We start from the raw sequence: 15625 nt of genomic DNA on the forward strand, positions 1-15625 counted from the left end.
ATACGGAGTGCAGGAGGCTTCTGTTTGAGAGGCCACCAGGTAGGGGCCACAGGCTGCTAGTCAATGCAAAGCACATGTGCAGGGCTTGTGCCAATGAGCAGGTAGTTAGGCACCTGGGGTAGAGGGTACATTGCATTTCATTTATCTAAATTACCATTACGTCAATCCACATTACCATTGTCTCTGATCTCTTGTGATGACAGCCTTCATCACTATGTGGTATAAATTTTAACACAGATGCCATGGTGACGTAACAAATGTATGTGGAGCGGAACAATGGAGCACAGTCATTCACTGCCCATCAATATCAATGATTGGCGACACTGAAGCAATCCATCAACTTACAGCCAGTGCCATTGATTGGCTCAAAACCTTAGATATAAATGTACAACTTTTGAATGACAGCTACGGTGTCATCCACTGCTTTATAACCGAGGTGCACAATTTATATTGGACACTGCGTAATTGTTAGATGCCAAACCTTAGTTGCTTGACTATTCTATCACATCTTGAATGTTGACATTTCCTTGCTGCACATCTTCAAAATTACCATTGTAAATAAAATAAAGGCCCAGGAATACATTCGAACAAAACTCTAGCTTACCTTGAACAACTTAAACAGATCATTTAAAACTGGCCAGCATAAGTACAGGCGGTGTCCGGTTTACTACGGTTCGATTCACGATGATCCACATTCACGACATTTATAGAATACCACCATGGATCGATTTACGACACAGAAACTGGATTAATTTCGCATCTTCCGACAACTCCAAATATATTTGAACAGTCAGTCTTGGTTTCCGATGTGACTTGGCATAGAGATTTTGTTATGCTCTTTACATATTAAACCCTGTTAAATATGGTTGATAATAGGAATAAAATACGTGGCAAGTGATCTGCTTATAGTTTAACACGTCGGCTTTCGCAACCAATTTCATTCATAATATAGGTTTTTTGGGTTAGACCGCGTAAATATAAATGTGTTATTAAATCCACCATCACCCGACGCAGCCAATTCGTTAGGTTCGTCACATAAACAAAACATGCCAATTCGTTACTGTAGAGCACACCTGTGTGTTGGAGAGTAAAACCACAACATTTACGATCTGAGTACACACAATACAGTTTGTTTAAGAAATGTTATCATTCCGTTGTTCAATGACATACAAATAGCAGTTATTTATGTAGAAAAGCCGTAAGATATGCTTTTCTGGAGGATAATACATGCGCATTTTTCACGTAGGAAACTGAAATAATCTGGAGAATATCCACACAAGGGGTTAAAACATTTCAAATATGTGTTTTCGATTGAGGCCACAATGCTGTCAACTGGCCACCACACAGCCCAGGAAGTTGGGAGTCTCAAAGTGCTTGACACACCACGACTATTAGTTATATTTGAAGTCGTATTATTTCTGGCTCTTTATATTCTTCTGACTCTACATTAGGGGTTTGCATTCCAAGTTATTCGGACACTGAGCAAAATTAAGTCGTGAAAGAACACCACCGTGGGTGGTCTCATTGTGATCCGAAACGGCAGTGGCTCCATGCCGCACTTGGAAAGAGTAACAACAGTAAAGTATGTATCTAGAAAAGCCTCGAGATATCTCAAATATATTTCATAGGGCTCCTACATTGGGATAGTTTGCCAATTCCAAAAGTGTTATACATGTGGGAGAAAACCAGAATATCCAGAGAAATTCCCCACATAGGGAGGGATAAAACACTTTCACAGGCATAGATTCACAAACCCGCGAGAGCTGTACCGTCTTTTCCAAGCTTTTTCACGGCCCAGCAGGTTTTGGAGTTTCACAAACCTACATGATCCACCAACCCTTGCCTCCAAAGTACTGGACTACAGATGTGCTTCAACACACTGGCTACATCGTGTATCGCTTTAGATTGTGGTAAAACGTGCGTGCTGTTCCGATGGTGAGGCAGGCTACCAATAAAACAGCCCCTTCAGCGGTTGCCTCTGTCAGGTAAATAATGCCATTCCACTCCCAACCGCAGCATATGGGAATTTCATGAGGACGTGGCTGAAGAATGTGTCGTGTCCAGCTATGAATATGGGCACATCTGCAGAACAGCGACGTTCACAGCTCCATCATGATTCAAGTTGTGGTCCCGGCAAAAGTGGTGTAGTTTCTATATCTGTCTAACTCGTTGCAGACTTGCTGGATGTGTTAATGTTTTACACATTTTTATAAAGCACAATTATTAAGTTTAATATTTTATCACATTTGTATCATCTTAAAATTGTTTTAATATCTCCAAAACACCCTAACTACACTCAGATCCTTAATTTATCCATGCAAGAGCCCATTTTTCTTATGCCATTTTACACTGATGTTACTCCCAGCCAGGAATCGAACCCAGGTTGTTTGGAATCGTGGTGCATTACACACACCACTGCACCCCCAATCCACCCCATAACACATGATCCATCAGACTCCCCACACAGTAAGTACGACACACGACCCACACACAAAATGTCCACCCCCTTCAAGTGCCGGCCAGAAGGGTGTTTGATGCACGGTGCTATTTGCGTGTGCGAATGTGCACCCTCACTTCCAGACATCAGGTAAAGGCCGTTGGGGTCCACGGCCAAGCAGGTGACGGCGTCCAGGTGAGCCACCATCGAGTGCACCTGCTTCCCTGTTGGTGCAAAGTAAGCCCCATTGAAGAGCGAAGGTGTATCAAGTCGATTAGCACAGTTGGCTACAAACAGAGAGAAAACACGTTCCTTCGGAGTGGGCAGGTAGGAACTTGGTTGGACAGCGCATTCGTGCACGACAGACAAATATGCACGACAGACAAATAATCCCTGGTGGGCAGTGAGAAACCTGTTGTTCCTACCTGTATAAGATCAACATACATTCATACAACTACAAATCAGGAGACCAATGGGACAAGTGATAGGAGTCAAATCCAGAATGTCTCCCTGCTCAAGTGGGCCTTGGCAGCCAGAGTTAAAAATGATACATTCCTATGTCGGGCATTGTTTATTCTAGAAAACAAGCAATGGAAGAGCCTTTGTGATGCTTAAAAAATGTCAACGTGATATAATTCACAATTGAGCATTGAGGTGCTCGTCTTGTTAGCCCTGAACAAGTGGTGGATGTTCCTCATTCCTATGGTAGGGGTGAGTCTATCCATTGGACCATGGGTTGCATCAACCCCCAAACAGATTTTAACTCGACCATTATGACTGCGACCCGCTGACCCTTAAACACCTGGCCGAATGGGCACTTGTTATGGCCAAAATGGTAAGCCAATTAACTTCCACTTTTTTCTATTACAACCACAATCTTTGGATCTCACTAAGTCTAATCAGAGAGATTCAATCCATTACTTTGTTTGAATCATATTTAAAAGCATATTTTTTCTAATTTGGAATTTTTTTTAAATTGTTTGGTATTATCCTGAAGAAGGATGCGATGAGCTTCATGCGAGAGACTGAATCACTATGCGATGACGTGTCATATAAGGTGTTACGTAATGCAGACGATGTTGATGTACCCGTGTTGTTGTCGAAAAACTTGATGTGACGGTCCTCGTGTGCCGTCACGGTGATGGGCAGCGTTGGGTGGGACACCACACGGTTTATTTGGTTCCCCAGCGGTGCGTCTGGAGTAGAGATGGTACAAGGGCATACACACATGTAGACACACATATAGACACACACGGGTGCACACGACAGTACCAACAAATATCAGCCAAGCAGCGAAGCAACGACTTTAGCAAAAACAAAAGAAACACAAAAGCATTTACAATAAGTTTGTAATTGTGAATGCCACCGATTGTCACCACCACTATCTACTGAATCTCAGGAGACATTTTCATAAGGTTTCTGTTGACATGTTAAACCAAATACACCAAGTATTTTGCATATTAGGATTTTATTTTTTTACGAATGCTATGAACACACATTGTGTAAACTTATGAGAAATATATTAATATTATGCAAATTCTATGTCAGTACTACACAAGGTAAATAATAATAAATTGCAATCTTTTCCAATCTGCTGATGTAAAATAGCCTCCCCCACCCCACGGACTGACGTATAAGCCACAGCTGGGATTCAAACTCAGGTTGCTATCTTTATAGTGCATGCACCAACCACTGCGCCATTGGTATAATACTGGTTAATTACAGAATAAAGAAAGTGTTTGATGGCAGCAGTTGTACCAAATCGAATAAGTCACATTTCTATGATGGAGGACAGTCTCACCACAACGAAACACGATTGGCTTCCCACAAAGTGCTACTGATTGTATGCATGTATGCACCCCAAAGGTGCGAGCCAGGTCAGGCATTCTAACCTTTTACTGATGAGTGTAAGCGATCTACTTAGTGCCACCGCACCGGATAATGGTTATAATGTATCTATTATGCTGTTGGTTTTAATGTTTAGTTTGGAGTGCCGTACTCGAATAAAGAAATTTGGAAAAAATTATTTGTGAGAATCCGTGCATATGCAGGTACACATGAAGATGCTGGAAATGCACATTATAGCAAAGAGTAACTTGAAAGTTCAAAACAGAATGGAACAAAATCATATATTCTCAGCCCATAATGCTTACGGGGTTGGTAAATTACCACTTGTGGGAAGCCAACAGTGGCCGTCCTTTGGAGAGGCTTACCCTCAACGTGAACAACATGGACTCCCCACTTCTGGCACAGGGACGGCTGCTGGCCTCACCAGTTTCAATGCGAGACTCGAGTGTGATGACGGGCTTGGCAGTCTCCATGTCAAACACCAGCGTGTCACCGCCCCCAAACGTGGCCACCAGGTGCGAAGCATCGCTCACAAAGTCCACCGACACCGGGATGCCATGCTCTGTATAAGGCAACGCGGAGAGAGGGAGAGGAATGTGAGCACTGCAGGGCTGTGGTACTGGCACCGGTCGTTCAGCTGAATGCCAAGGCACATGTGACACAAAGCTTTGTAACGATATAAGAAAACACACGCTTCAAACACAACAATAGGCATCACCCTGGTAGCCAGGGTATCAAAGCTGAACAGGGTGTTGGACTGTATGCATTCTGTATGTGGTAGTATTCTAAAGTGGCAATGTGTCCATGCTGTGTGCAGTAATGTGGATTGTTTTGTAGCACCTAGCCTGACACGAGCTGGGGTGACATCACTTCCTCAGTGGCAAACGATGGCTGTTATTGCATTGATGCTAGTCCTGTGCTGATCCTCCATACTCATCCCTGCATACCACTCCCCCGTCATCCAATTCCCTCTATGCACTCTGTTATAGCAACCAATGCTTTCTGTCAAAGCCTCCAGTCAACCATCACTCAGTGGGAGGTTACTCATTCTCCTCTGCTACATCAACTCCTTTTGTTCCTTTGCGACTGCCTCACTCCATAAAATACATTTGCCCCCTGTTACTGTACAGCATCCTGAAATGAAGTCATATTTAGAGGGTGTACAAATCCGAATCCTATTGAATTTTGTAGTGCTGGACGAACTAGCTGTGCTGCATCTGGTACTGTGGCTCTATAGAGCACACACCCTTGTCGGGATTGTAGGTGTTGAGGCAGGGTGGCGAGTCCTGGCACGAGGGGTCCCACAGGCGCACGGTGCCGTCAGCGGAGCACGAGAGCAGCCGGCGCCGGAGACTGCTGTAGGCCAGCCCCCACACAGCGTCGCTGTGCCCCAGCAACGTCTGTCCCAGCACACTCGCCTCTGTGGGACGCAAACACAATGAACACATAGCCACAAATGTACACATACAAACACGGCGAGAGCAATTTGTTAGGAAGCACCTCTTTAGGCTCAAACAGTGCACAAAGGGGTGCTATGGTCAGCACCACGCCTAGCCGTGTCTGTCTCCCCAGTGTTGATATATTACTAGCTACTGATGCCAATCGCGGCTACGATTGGGTTTGTAGCGCAGTGTGCTAACAAGCTACTACGGCACAGATTCCCATATCACACATGTGCACACACGCACGGTAAAACAGGAATATACATGTACAAAGAGGCACCAATACAGAAGATCCTGGTACTATTGGATTTGTGCATCAATCAGAAGTCACATTGAGGTTAACAAGATGACAATGTTGCATACCGACCACTAATCCACAACAATATATGTACAAATTTTACCCTGAAAAGATCCTCATCAGTAAGCCATACCCAGCAACAGACTGCCATGAAAGCCTCCAGTTACGTGAAGAGGCTGCCTCTTCACATAACTGGTTAATGCTGCTTCCGTGAGAATGTATTAACATAGATAAATAAATAACTCCCCACTCAAACCATTAGAGTCGGCAGCATGGACACCACTTCATGGTTAAGATTAACTCCAAATGAAATTGAAGGGATGAGCGAGGCTGGCTTGACAAGTAAGATTACGTGAGTAATGGTACCATGCACCAGGAGACAAGGTGAGTACATGTGTCTGTATGTGAGAGAGAGTTTCTAGAAAGCGAGAGCAGCAAGGGGGGGCAAATGGTCAGGGCACTCACCAAAAGTGTCATAGGGGTCGATGTTGGGACTAGGCATGTTCCAGCAGCGGATGGAGGCGTCCGTTCCACCGCTGAAGCACTGCTCCCCACTTGTGCTGATGGCCAAGCTCAGCACGGGGCCCCTGCACACCACAGCACGGAGAGGGGAAGACGCTCTATTCATGCATGGCCTTAGAATAGGCAAGCTTTGTTATAACCCGAGGATGCAGTCCTGGGGTCCGAGAGAGTCGGCATGAGGTCTTTGGTATGCACATTTTTAACTCGTGCATGACCTCACAGAAGACGTTTAAAGTTGTATTACACAATTGGATTAAAAAGGTAATCTTTTGTGAGAAAATACACATTAGTGCTTGTATGGTTCAGCTCTTTCAGACCTAGTCGTTGAAACAGTATAGAGTATTTAGGTTCACGTGCTAGAGTTAAAGGTCGTGAGGCAAGCATGCATATAATGCATCATCAACTACTACACTTCAGAAGCTGCCTCAATAAACAGTAGCTGACCTGATTTCTCAGATGAACTGGCTCAGCGTTTCTGATCCTCTTCAACCACCTGGCCATAGCTTTCCCTGTGTTAACAACGAGACTATTAACCAATTCTGACTAAAATCTAATTACTTTGCCTGTTTAATAATTTCTGCAAGTGTATACTACATCATACCTGGTTGGGGTATAGTAGAGTACTTGAATAAAAATTGTAAGGTTAGGAGTTCAAATTTCAGTTTGGGGCCAACTCAGGCCATCAACCCCTCAGGGGAGATACAATGTAATATTTTGTGAAGAAATCAAACGTGGTTATACCATGGAGAGATGAGAGCCTGCCAAACTATGTGGAATGTTCACAACAGACTCAAGGTCACGACTGCCCAATGTCTGTTTAAGCCAGTAAACTTAATTCGTCATTAACCTCACTAAGTATAATACAAATGTGTATCCGGTGTCTAGAGGTATATCTATAAAGCACCAAGTAAATGTGCTGCGCTGGACACAGCTGCATGTCAATAAACGCTTTCCAGCTAAACATTTTTCTCTCCCGTTTTAACTGTGGATTTGTGACGGCATGCACGCTCACAATTTAAATCAGACAATTAATCAAACACTTGGTGACTCAGGGCCGTCAATTTAATCAGCCGGCAGTGCTCAGAACCTCTGGCGTGACCTTATAGACCGGAAAGATCAATCGCCCATCCGTTAGTATGAGTCATGGAGCCGTCCTGCAGCATCTTTCCATGAACGAGGCCAAGGCTTGTGAAGAGAGAAAGACCTTTCCAATGCATGCACTCTCCCTGGGGAAGTGTGCCCTGTGCCTTAAACCTGCCTGTAACGACATGCCAGTCCTAATGACTCTGGTTCAATTTCAGGCCATGCACACTGTACAACTGGCCTTGGAATCCAGCCTCAGCTTTCTCCATGCTCCCAACAAACGAGGGATGGAAATAATCTTCACTTATGGTCTTCAGGCAGTTGTAGACATTCCACATTTCTATTGTGGGAAACTGTTTATCCAAAAGTTACACTTTATTTTCTACCATCATGTCACAAGATGAATACATTTCCATTTGGAACTCTGGGAGTCAGCAGCATCAGACGACCCTGGGTGTGACATCAGAGAAGAGAATCAGTTCTGAAACCTAAATAGGCCTCATACCCTCACGAGGGCTGCTGCCTAACAATAAAACCTTTAACTTTATTTTCAGAGCTGGAATATGACAAGTTATGGGAAGAAAATTTTTTACTGTGATTGTTAATGTGCATGCAGTCAATAGTGACAGGACTAGGACAATCAACTCATTTTACTTGACAACCCAATATACCAATTTAATCACTGGTGGTTTCCTGTATTTCAATTCATCTCCGCGTCTGCTCAGCACCATCGACACACAAGCCCCCCCCCCCCCCCCCCGAGCCACCCAGCCACTTCTAGCAAACTCCAGCAACCCAGAAAGTGGTTGTCATTTGAAGCACGAAGGAGGTGAGGTTTTCCCCCAGCCATGATTTGAAACCACAACCTTCAGAATACCAGCCAAGAAACAAAACCACAATGCCACCTCACCACCCACTTTAGGTGAATTTATCCTCATTTGTTCTTCCCCGCAGCTTCGATTAGTACGGTTGGCTAAATACGGTGCCAAAGAAGTTCAACATTCCTAAAATGTTAAATTAATGCATGGGAGGGTGTGGAGACCAACATAACAGACACAGAGGGCCCAGGCAGAGTGCTATCCCCACATTTTCCTTCTACATGCTGAGTTAGCCTTAAAAAGCGCTCATTAACAGCGTTTACCCGACATTCTATCAAGCTAAAGAGGGGGGGGGGGGAAACCTTTGTTTTGATCTCATTCATTGAGTCACGTCTCATCCACTAGGGGGCACAAGAGAAACATGGAAGGCCTCGCTCTCCAAAGAGGGAGTTGTAGAGGATCTGAAAACGATGGCGAAAAAATTAACGAATCGAAGTTGGGTTGATCAGTGAGGTTATACCTACGCGTGATGGGAGGGTCACTGTGGAAAGGTAAACAATCTCTCAATGCTTAAACTTTTAGAACTAATGCAATCTAATTCCACTTGATTATTTTGAATTATGCATCATATAATACTGCGTTGAACTCAGACCTACATCTTTAAGAGGTCCTTGCCTTTAATATCTGGCAGTTCAACAGCATTGATTAAAACAAGCCTGACTCTGCTGATGAGACACCGTATGTCAAAACCAGTCCAGTGTTTGCTTGTACTGAATCAATGCTGCTGAAATCATTCACTCCTAGATGGCTGTCGGGCCAGCGGGTTGTGTAAACAAGACTATTTTCATGTGGAAAGACAGATGTACGACAGATGCATATTGTCACTTCATTCGTTTAGTTATACTGGTAGGAACGAAGTGGACCAAACCACCAATAGATTATATCGTCCGACCGTTTGTCCGTCCGTCCGCGTCCGTTTGTCCGTCCGCGTCCGTTTGTCCGTCCGTCCGTCCGACAAGATGGCCGCCCGCTCCCCCTGCGTGTGTGTGTGTGCGTGTGTGTTTGCGTGCGTGCGTGTGTGTGCGTGTGTGTGCGTGTCTGTGTGTGCGTGTGTGCGTGTGTGTATATGTGTGACTGTGTGCGTGTGTGTGCGTGCGTGTGTGCGTGTCCGGCCCACTCGAGCGGCGTGATGAATGGGCGCTATTGGGCTTCGGATCGTTATTCACGGCGAACTGGAAGCGTAGCAACACAACTTCATTACGTGTGCGTGCGTGCATGTATGTGTGTGTGCGTGCGGTGTGTGTGCGTGTGTGTGTGCGTGTGTACGTTTATGCGCGTGTGTGCGCGTGTGTGCGTGTGTGTGCGGTCGATATCCCTGTACCGGTATTAGTATTATTCCTACCAGCCCACCCCGCAGGGTCCTGTTTTATATTATCAACGATGCTAATGGTTAATGACACTCGTCCAGATCATAAACATATTTTTGTGTTTTACATTGTACGTTTCTGGAGATGCCCCAAAATGTATGCACTCCCAGAAGGCTCTGTGGTGGACGGCAAGTGTAAACACTTATTTTTTATGTGGAGAAACCCATATTAAAAAGACATTATCTGCTTATCGATTTAGTAAATTGTAGTTGCGTATTTATAGCTTCCAAGATGGGGATTTCGGCTCCTTTCATGACGTTCACAAAGGGTATTTAATGTCCACAAAAAACAAGTGACATTGTCTGAACAAATGACCACAGAACTGCACCATCGACCGTGGATTGGTGGTGAGCCCAATGACCACCATCAAAAGCAAAAAACATTTTCAGTTTCAAGTGCCCTAATTTGCTACTTCTAAACCTAATAAATACTGTTTTGTGCAAGGAAATGGGTTTGACCAAAGAAAGAATCAGGTTTGGAGAGAACCTGGTTCACCACGTAATTCAGCAAGATATATCTTGTTATCGCTATACAGGAAAATAAATTGGCAAGTTGCTCTTGTTGACAATTACGATGATTATATATTACCTCTATTTTCAATAGGCTATAAATGCAAATATGAGAACAAGAATATGCATTCAGAACAGAGATACATGGAAACAATAAATTATTCAGAAGAGACAAAAACATTATTCAGAAGAGAAGATATGAAAAATGTCTCCAGATATGAGGCGCGAGAGTGGGGTAGGATAAGGATGTAACCAGAAGTCAATATCATGGTACAACAGTACGTATCGGGTATATGTTTAGAGTACACGTCCATAATACATGTTTTTTGGGTTAGATCGCGTAAATATATAAATGTGTCGTTAAACCCGCCAACACCCGACACAGCCAATTAGTAAGGTTTGTCAAGTAAACAGAATATGCCAATTTGTTACTAGTACAGCACACCGGTGTGTTGGAGAGCAAAGCCACAACATTTAAAATCTAAGTATAACGTTTCGCCAGTAATTACAACTAGCTTCATCAGGCGATAGCCAGATTTGTGGTGAAATCCTCCTGTATAAGTACAATGTGCTTGCATAATGTGCATGCATAATGTACCAAACTGCCACCTGGCTATATACACCATTTGTATTGAACACAAACTGCACAGGTGATGCTACTGCTGCTGCAGATTGTGTGACGTTCACTCGCTGCCATGCAACTGGATATCTACTTACAATAGAAATTAATAAATAACAGCTGTGTACACCATTCACAGAAACATTGGTGATTTGTCACCTTTTCGCTAAAGGTTGCCAAGATCCAGTAGATGGGTAGGAGAGGGGAGAAGTGGTTCCAATGTGAGTGTTAATGTTCCTTTCACAGATCAACATAACGCAACACCTGCTTGCTGAAAGATATCTCTTTAAAACCCGTATATGCTGGTGGTATTAAAGTGCCTGAACGTTACCTTTCTTAAGTTACGTTCACAGGTTCATACAAGGTCTCAAAACGTGCGTGTGCACAAGCTTCTCAAATTGTCGAATGCAGAAGAGTCTCCATGATCACGCGAGCGTTGTCGTGATGCTCACCTCCGCTAGCATTTCTGTGCCAGGGGAAGAAATTCTACATGGGAGTGGTGCTCACCTCTTTTGGGAGTTCTGAATCAGTGGTGAGATTTCGCATTCCCAGGACTGGGGCCAGTGTCTCCATAGGACAACCATAAAGTGGCACTAATTTCACCAACTGTACAGAGATGAGGATATTTTGCAACAGTGCCGAGGAAACACAGGAAGATAGCGTGAGCTGAGGCGTGGAAGAAGCAGCACTTACGTGTGGGCCCTGAAGGTGTAGATCGGCTCCACGTCCAGCGACGCTGTCCTGCGACAACACGTGCGCACCGTCAACGGTAGCCTCGACAACACAGATAGTTTCAGCACACCAACAAGTACAATCATACCAACTGAACAAGTCTGATATTCATATTCTTTGGGTCTTTTGGTAAAGTCCCGTAGATAGGTTCAACCATCACCTTGCCATACATAGCAGGGGTCACCAAACAGATTTCCAAAATCATGAGCAAACACAAGATCCAGGTTTGATTTAACACAGTACAGTGATACCTCAGTTCACGAATGCTTCGGTTCACGAACAACTCGGTTCACGAACAGAAAATTTCATAAAAATATGCTCCGCTTCGGTTCACGAACAGGAGCCGCGCCCATTTTTATGCTAATTCCAGGCTGTCACATGGTCGTGACTTCCTGTAGGAAGATCGTGGAGAGAAGCAGAGACACAGAAAGAAGTACGTTGAGTACTGTGAAGACACTTTCAGTGACTTTTTGATTTTTGGTGTGCTTTTTAGCACATACCGTACTGTACTACTGTACTGTACAATACTGTACTTACTGTATTGTACAGTTCACCCGTTTGAGTGCTTACTGTCCCCCACCCACCTCCCACCTGCCTTCCTCCATGCCAGAAGTCATCTCAAGCAAGGTTAGTGTTCTCTCTTTATACATTACTATACTGTACAGTACTACAGTAATGTGTATTGTCATTTGTTTCATATTTTTGTGCTTCAAAAGAAAAGGTCAGAACGGATTAACCGGATTTACATTAAACCCTATGGGAAAATGTGCCTCGGTTCACGACCAATTCGGTTCACGACCAGTCAGTTCACGAATTAAGTTCGTGAACCGAGGTATCACTGTATATAAAATTTGTGATCTGATCCCATCTTTGAAGGATGTGATCTCTGACATGCAATACCCCAGCGTCTACAAACGAAGCTGTGTCTGTGGCAGTAGTTACATTGGGGAAACGAAGCGACATGTCTCGGACCGTGTTCGTGAACATAAGGCAGATCTGAAACACGGTAGGACCAATACCTCGGCCGTGGCTGATCATTGTTTTAATGCGGTGGGCTCACACGAAATTGATTTCTCTAAAACAAAGGTACTTTGCAAACCTACTGGCTATCAACAAAGATTCGTTCATGAAGCCATTCATATTTATAGACAGACACAATTTCAATCGAGAAGATGGGTATAAACTGAGCAATAATTCGAAGGACGTTATCAACCAGTTTAAGTCATAACTGGCTGTGATGTTCCCATCCTACCACCTTCCGATGTTAGTTGTTATTTTCGGCTCTCTGATTTTACAGTCACAGGTAAAATTTCTCACCCTAACCTAGCCACCTTGCTCACCGAGCTCGAGGTTTTTGCTTTGCGATCTCCCATTAACATGCTAATCTCTCACATGAACATAGCTACCTCAGGGCGCCTGCCGTGTTGGCCTCTCAACGATCTTACATTATCATGCTAATTTTTACTGGGCAGCCCTTTTATTGGTGGGAAAACCCACCACCGTCGCGGTCGCTGCCCACACATTTTACCTTTAGAAGCTAACCCCCCCCTGTTACTGATGACGAACGCTTGTGTTGCGATCGAAACTTCGTAGTTTTTTGTTATTTTCTTTGAACCTATCTACGTGACTTTACCGAAAGACCCAAAGAATATGAATTCCTGCAGTCACGAAAGCTTTAAGTCAAGATTTAAGTCTGATATTTCCATCTTTTCATACAGAAGAATACAGAGCAGACCGCTGCTCAATTTCAAATCTGGAAGCAAATGCCAATGGTGAATAAGCCAGTCCATAACTTGTACAGGACTCAGGTTTAGTTCTGCCAGCAAGTTCATGCCAACTCCACAGAGATAGATGGATACAGACCCATGCACACAAAGAAAATCTAATATGTTATTAATTCGGGTAAAAATGCTAACCACACCCCATGTGCGAGCTCTCGGAGACTGGCCACGGATACGATTTTGGTTTCCGGCTTGCAGTGTGCATGCACGTGCAAGCGTTACAGTAAACAGGCATTTATTCTCATTACGAAAGCAGCAGTCTCTGTGGCAGCAATGTCCCTTTCTGTAATTCCAAAGAGTGTCAAAGTGTATCTGTATACACAAGCTTTGGGTGGTGCTCACCTCTTGGAAATCTAGAGTCAGTAGTGGAAATTTCTAAGCCTCTCCACAGGGTAGCTACTGTTGACTTCCTACTAAGTAGTAAACATTGTATTATCCCAGAAAAATCATGGGCTGAGTTAACCATTGCCGAGGATTTGAACTCACAACCTTCCGATTTGAGTAGGGTGCTTGGCCCCCACCCTGCTAGATGTGATGGCAGTCAATATTCGTTAATCAAATATTTAGAAGAGAATAGCGCTATGCGGAGGAGACTAAATCCCATGAAAGAATCCATCTGTCACTGCATCCCTAAAGGGATTTCATGGTAATGCTAATGACAGACACTGTACGACAATGCAAGACTGGCTGTTGTTCATCATCGCATGCAAACACATGCCAAACTGCCTGGGGTATTTGCAGGGCAATTATCAAATCATTAGCATGTTGGGCTGCTGGTGATTCTTATGCGGATTAAAATCATGCACACACACACAACACACCCTACTGGACAACTTCTCCACGCAACAAATTTTATTTCACACCACTGGAAAATTATATTTGACGTCCCTCAAATTTGTGCTTGTATGAATATAGAGGGAATGATGACAGTGATTTGAAAACTGCTACAAACCCAGTAACCTGGGTTCAATTCCTGGCTAAGGATAACATAAGCACAAATTCGAATCTGAAGCTCTTCTGGGTCTCTCCTAGATTGACTCAACCATAAACGAGTACTTAGGGAGGGGCTCACCACTCTACAGGAATTTCAACGTGCATTTAAGCCCATCCAAAATGCTGGAGTGACATTACCATCACTTGTTGAAGGACAGCTGTGTGAGTCTCTTTGCCAATCAGAAAGCTGTTCATGTCGTGTTTTGCGTGGTTGGTGGCAGTTAGAGACAGAGCAGCAGCTACTCATCTTCCAGTATTTGTGGGCGCCAGTGGTCTACAACAGGCTTGCATGCATATAGCAATGCCATGAGCCTGTATAGTGCTTGTATGGGCAACTACCATGAATAAGCGGTGCTATTGTCTGTGGAGATAAATAATGGGCAAATGAGTGCAATGCACACATTATCTATGCTCCCAACCATCACCAACCCACAGTGATCAGGGCAAAGTATGGTCATATAACCCCCACAAATTGCACGGGGTAGAGAGGCCTTCAGTCAGGAGTGGCTTAATAAAGGTCTGTACATTTACTTGCACCATCCTTTGATTACCCAATGTTCACTACCCTGCTAGTGTGCTATTGCCACGAATGGAGGCTCATCCTTGGTATTTGTTCTATATTAGGGACCCCATAACCTTCGACCAGGGCTGCTTTAAACACCACTTTCAGACGACTCATAGCTACGATGCTGCCCATCTACTGCAGCGAGGACAGGGAGCAGTGACTGTTCACAATGTAAAGTCGTCTCTGCAGCACGAGTCAATCCTCTGTCGTTTTACGCACGCATTACCAAGCTGCCCGCACGTGTCAGATGGTCCTCCACGCAGGAAAAAATCCGAGTGCACAAGAATTAAAAAACAAGCGCTGCCCTTGGAGCTCCCTGGTCAGACATAACCGTAAATCGTTACCAAATGCTCTCTGCCATATTTCACAAAACGTCAAACGTGCTAAATCAGCAACTGTGAGTTTTGGTTAAAAAAATGTAGTTGAAATGATGCTGTAGTCCAAACAACATTGCTGCATGCAGTAGTAAGCAAACACTCATAAGGATTCCTTTTGAAAAGTAATTAGTCTGGTGGCAATATAAGTGGGAGTATGCTCCTCAAGAGAGCACA

The 15625-nt window shown here is 44.1% G+C and overlaps 1 protein-coding gene across 5 annotated transcripts in view; it reads right to left on the minus strand.

The window, feature by feature from the left end:
• The window catches only part of LOC144719689 (striatin-3-like), a 124269-nt gene that overhangs the window by 3752 nt on the left and 104892 nt on the right, over positions 1-15625 (minus strand). For 3 of the 5 annotated variants that reach the window (XM_078595817.1, XM_078595819.1, XM_078595815.1), the window contains 6 exons: positions 11697-11744; positions 6491-6612; positions 5532-5705; positions 4710-4847; positions 3526-3633; positions 749-2661 (listed from right to left, as the gene is read on the minus strand). In XM_078595817.1, coding sequence (XP_078451943.1) covers positions 2345-2661; positions 3526-3633; positions 4710-4847; positions 5532-5705; positions 6491-6612; positions 11697-11744 — 907 coding nt within the window. In that variant the 3' untranslated portion in view covers positions 749-2344. Of the gene's footprint in view, positions 1-748; positions 2662-3525; positions 3634-4709; positions 4848-5531; positions 5706-6490; positions 6613-11696; positions 11745-15625 lie in introns of those variants that run through there. The other 2 variants (XM_078595820.1, XM_078595818.1) reach the window with 1 other exon arrangement.

Source organism: Lampetra planeri, chromosome 7 (genome assembly GCF_965212315.1).
Source record: "Lampetra planeri chromosome 7, kcLamPlan1.2.h2, whole genome shotgun sequence".
In the NCBI taxonomy this organism is placed as follows: Eukaryota; Metazoa; Chordata; class Hyperoartia; order Petromyzontiformes; family Petromyzontidae; genus Lampetra; species Lampetra planeri.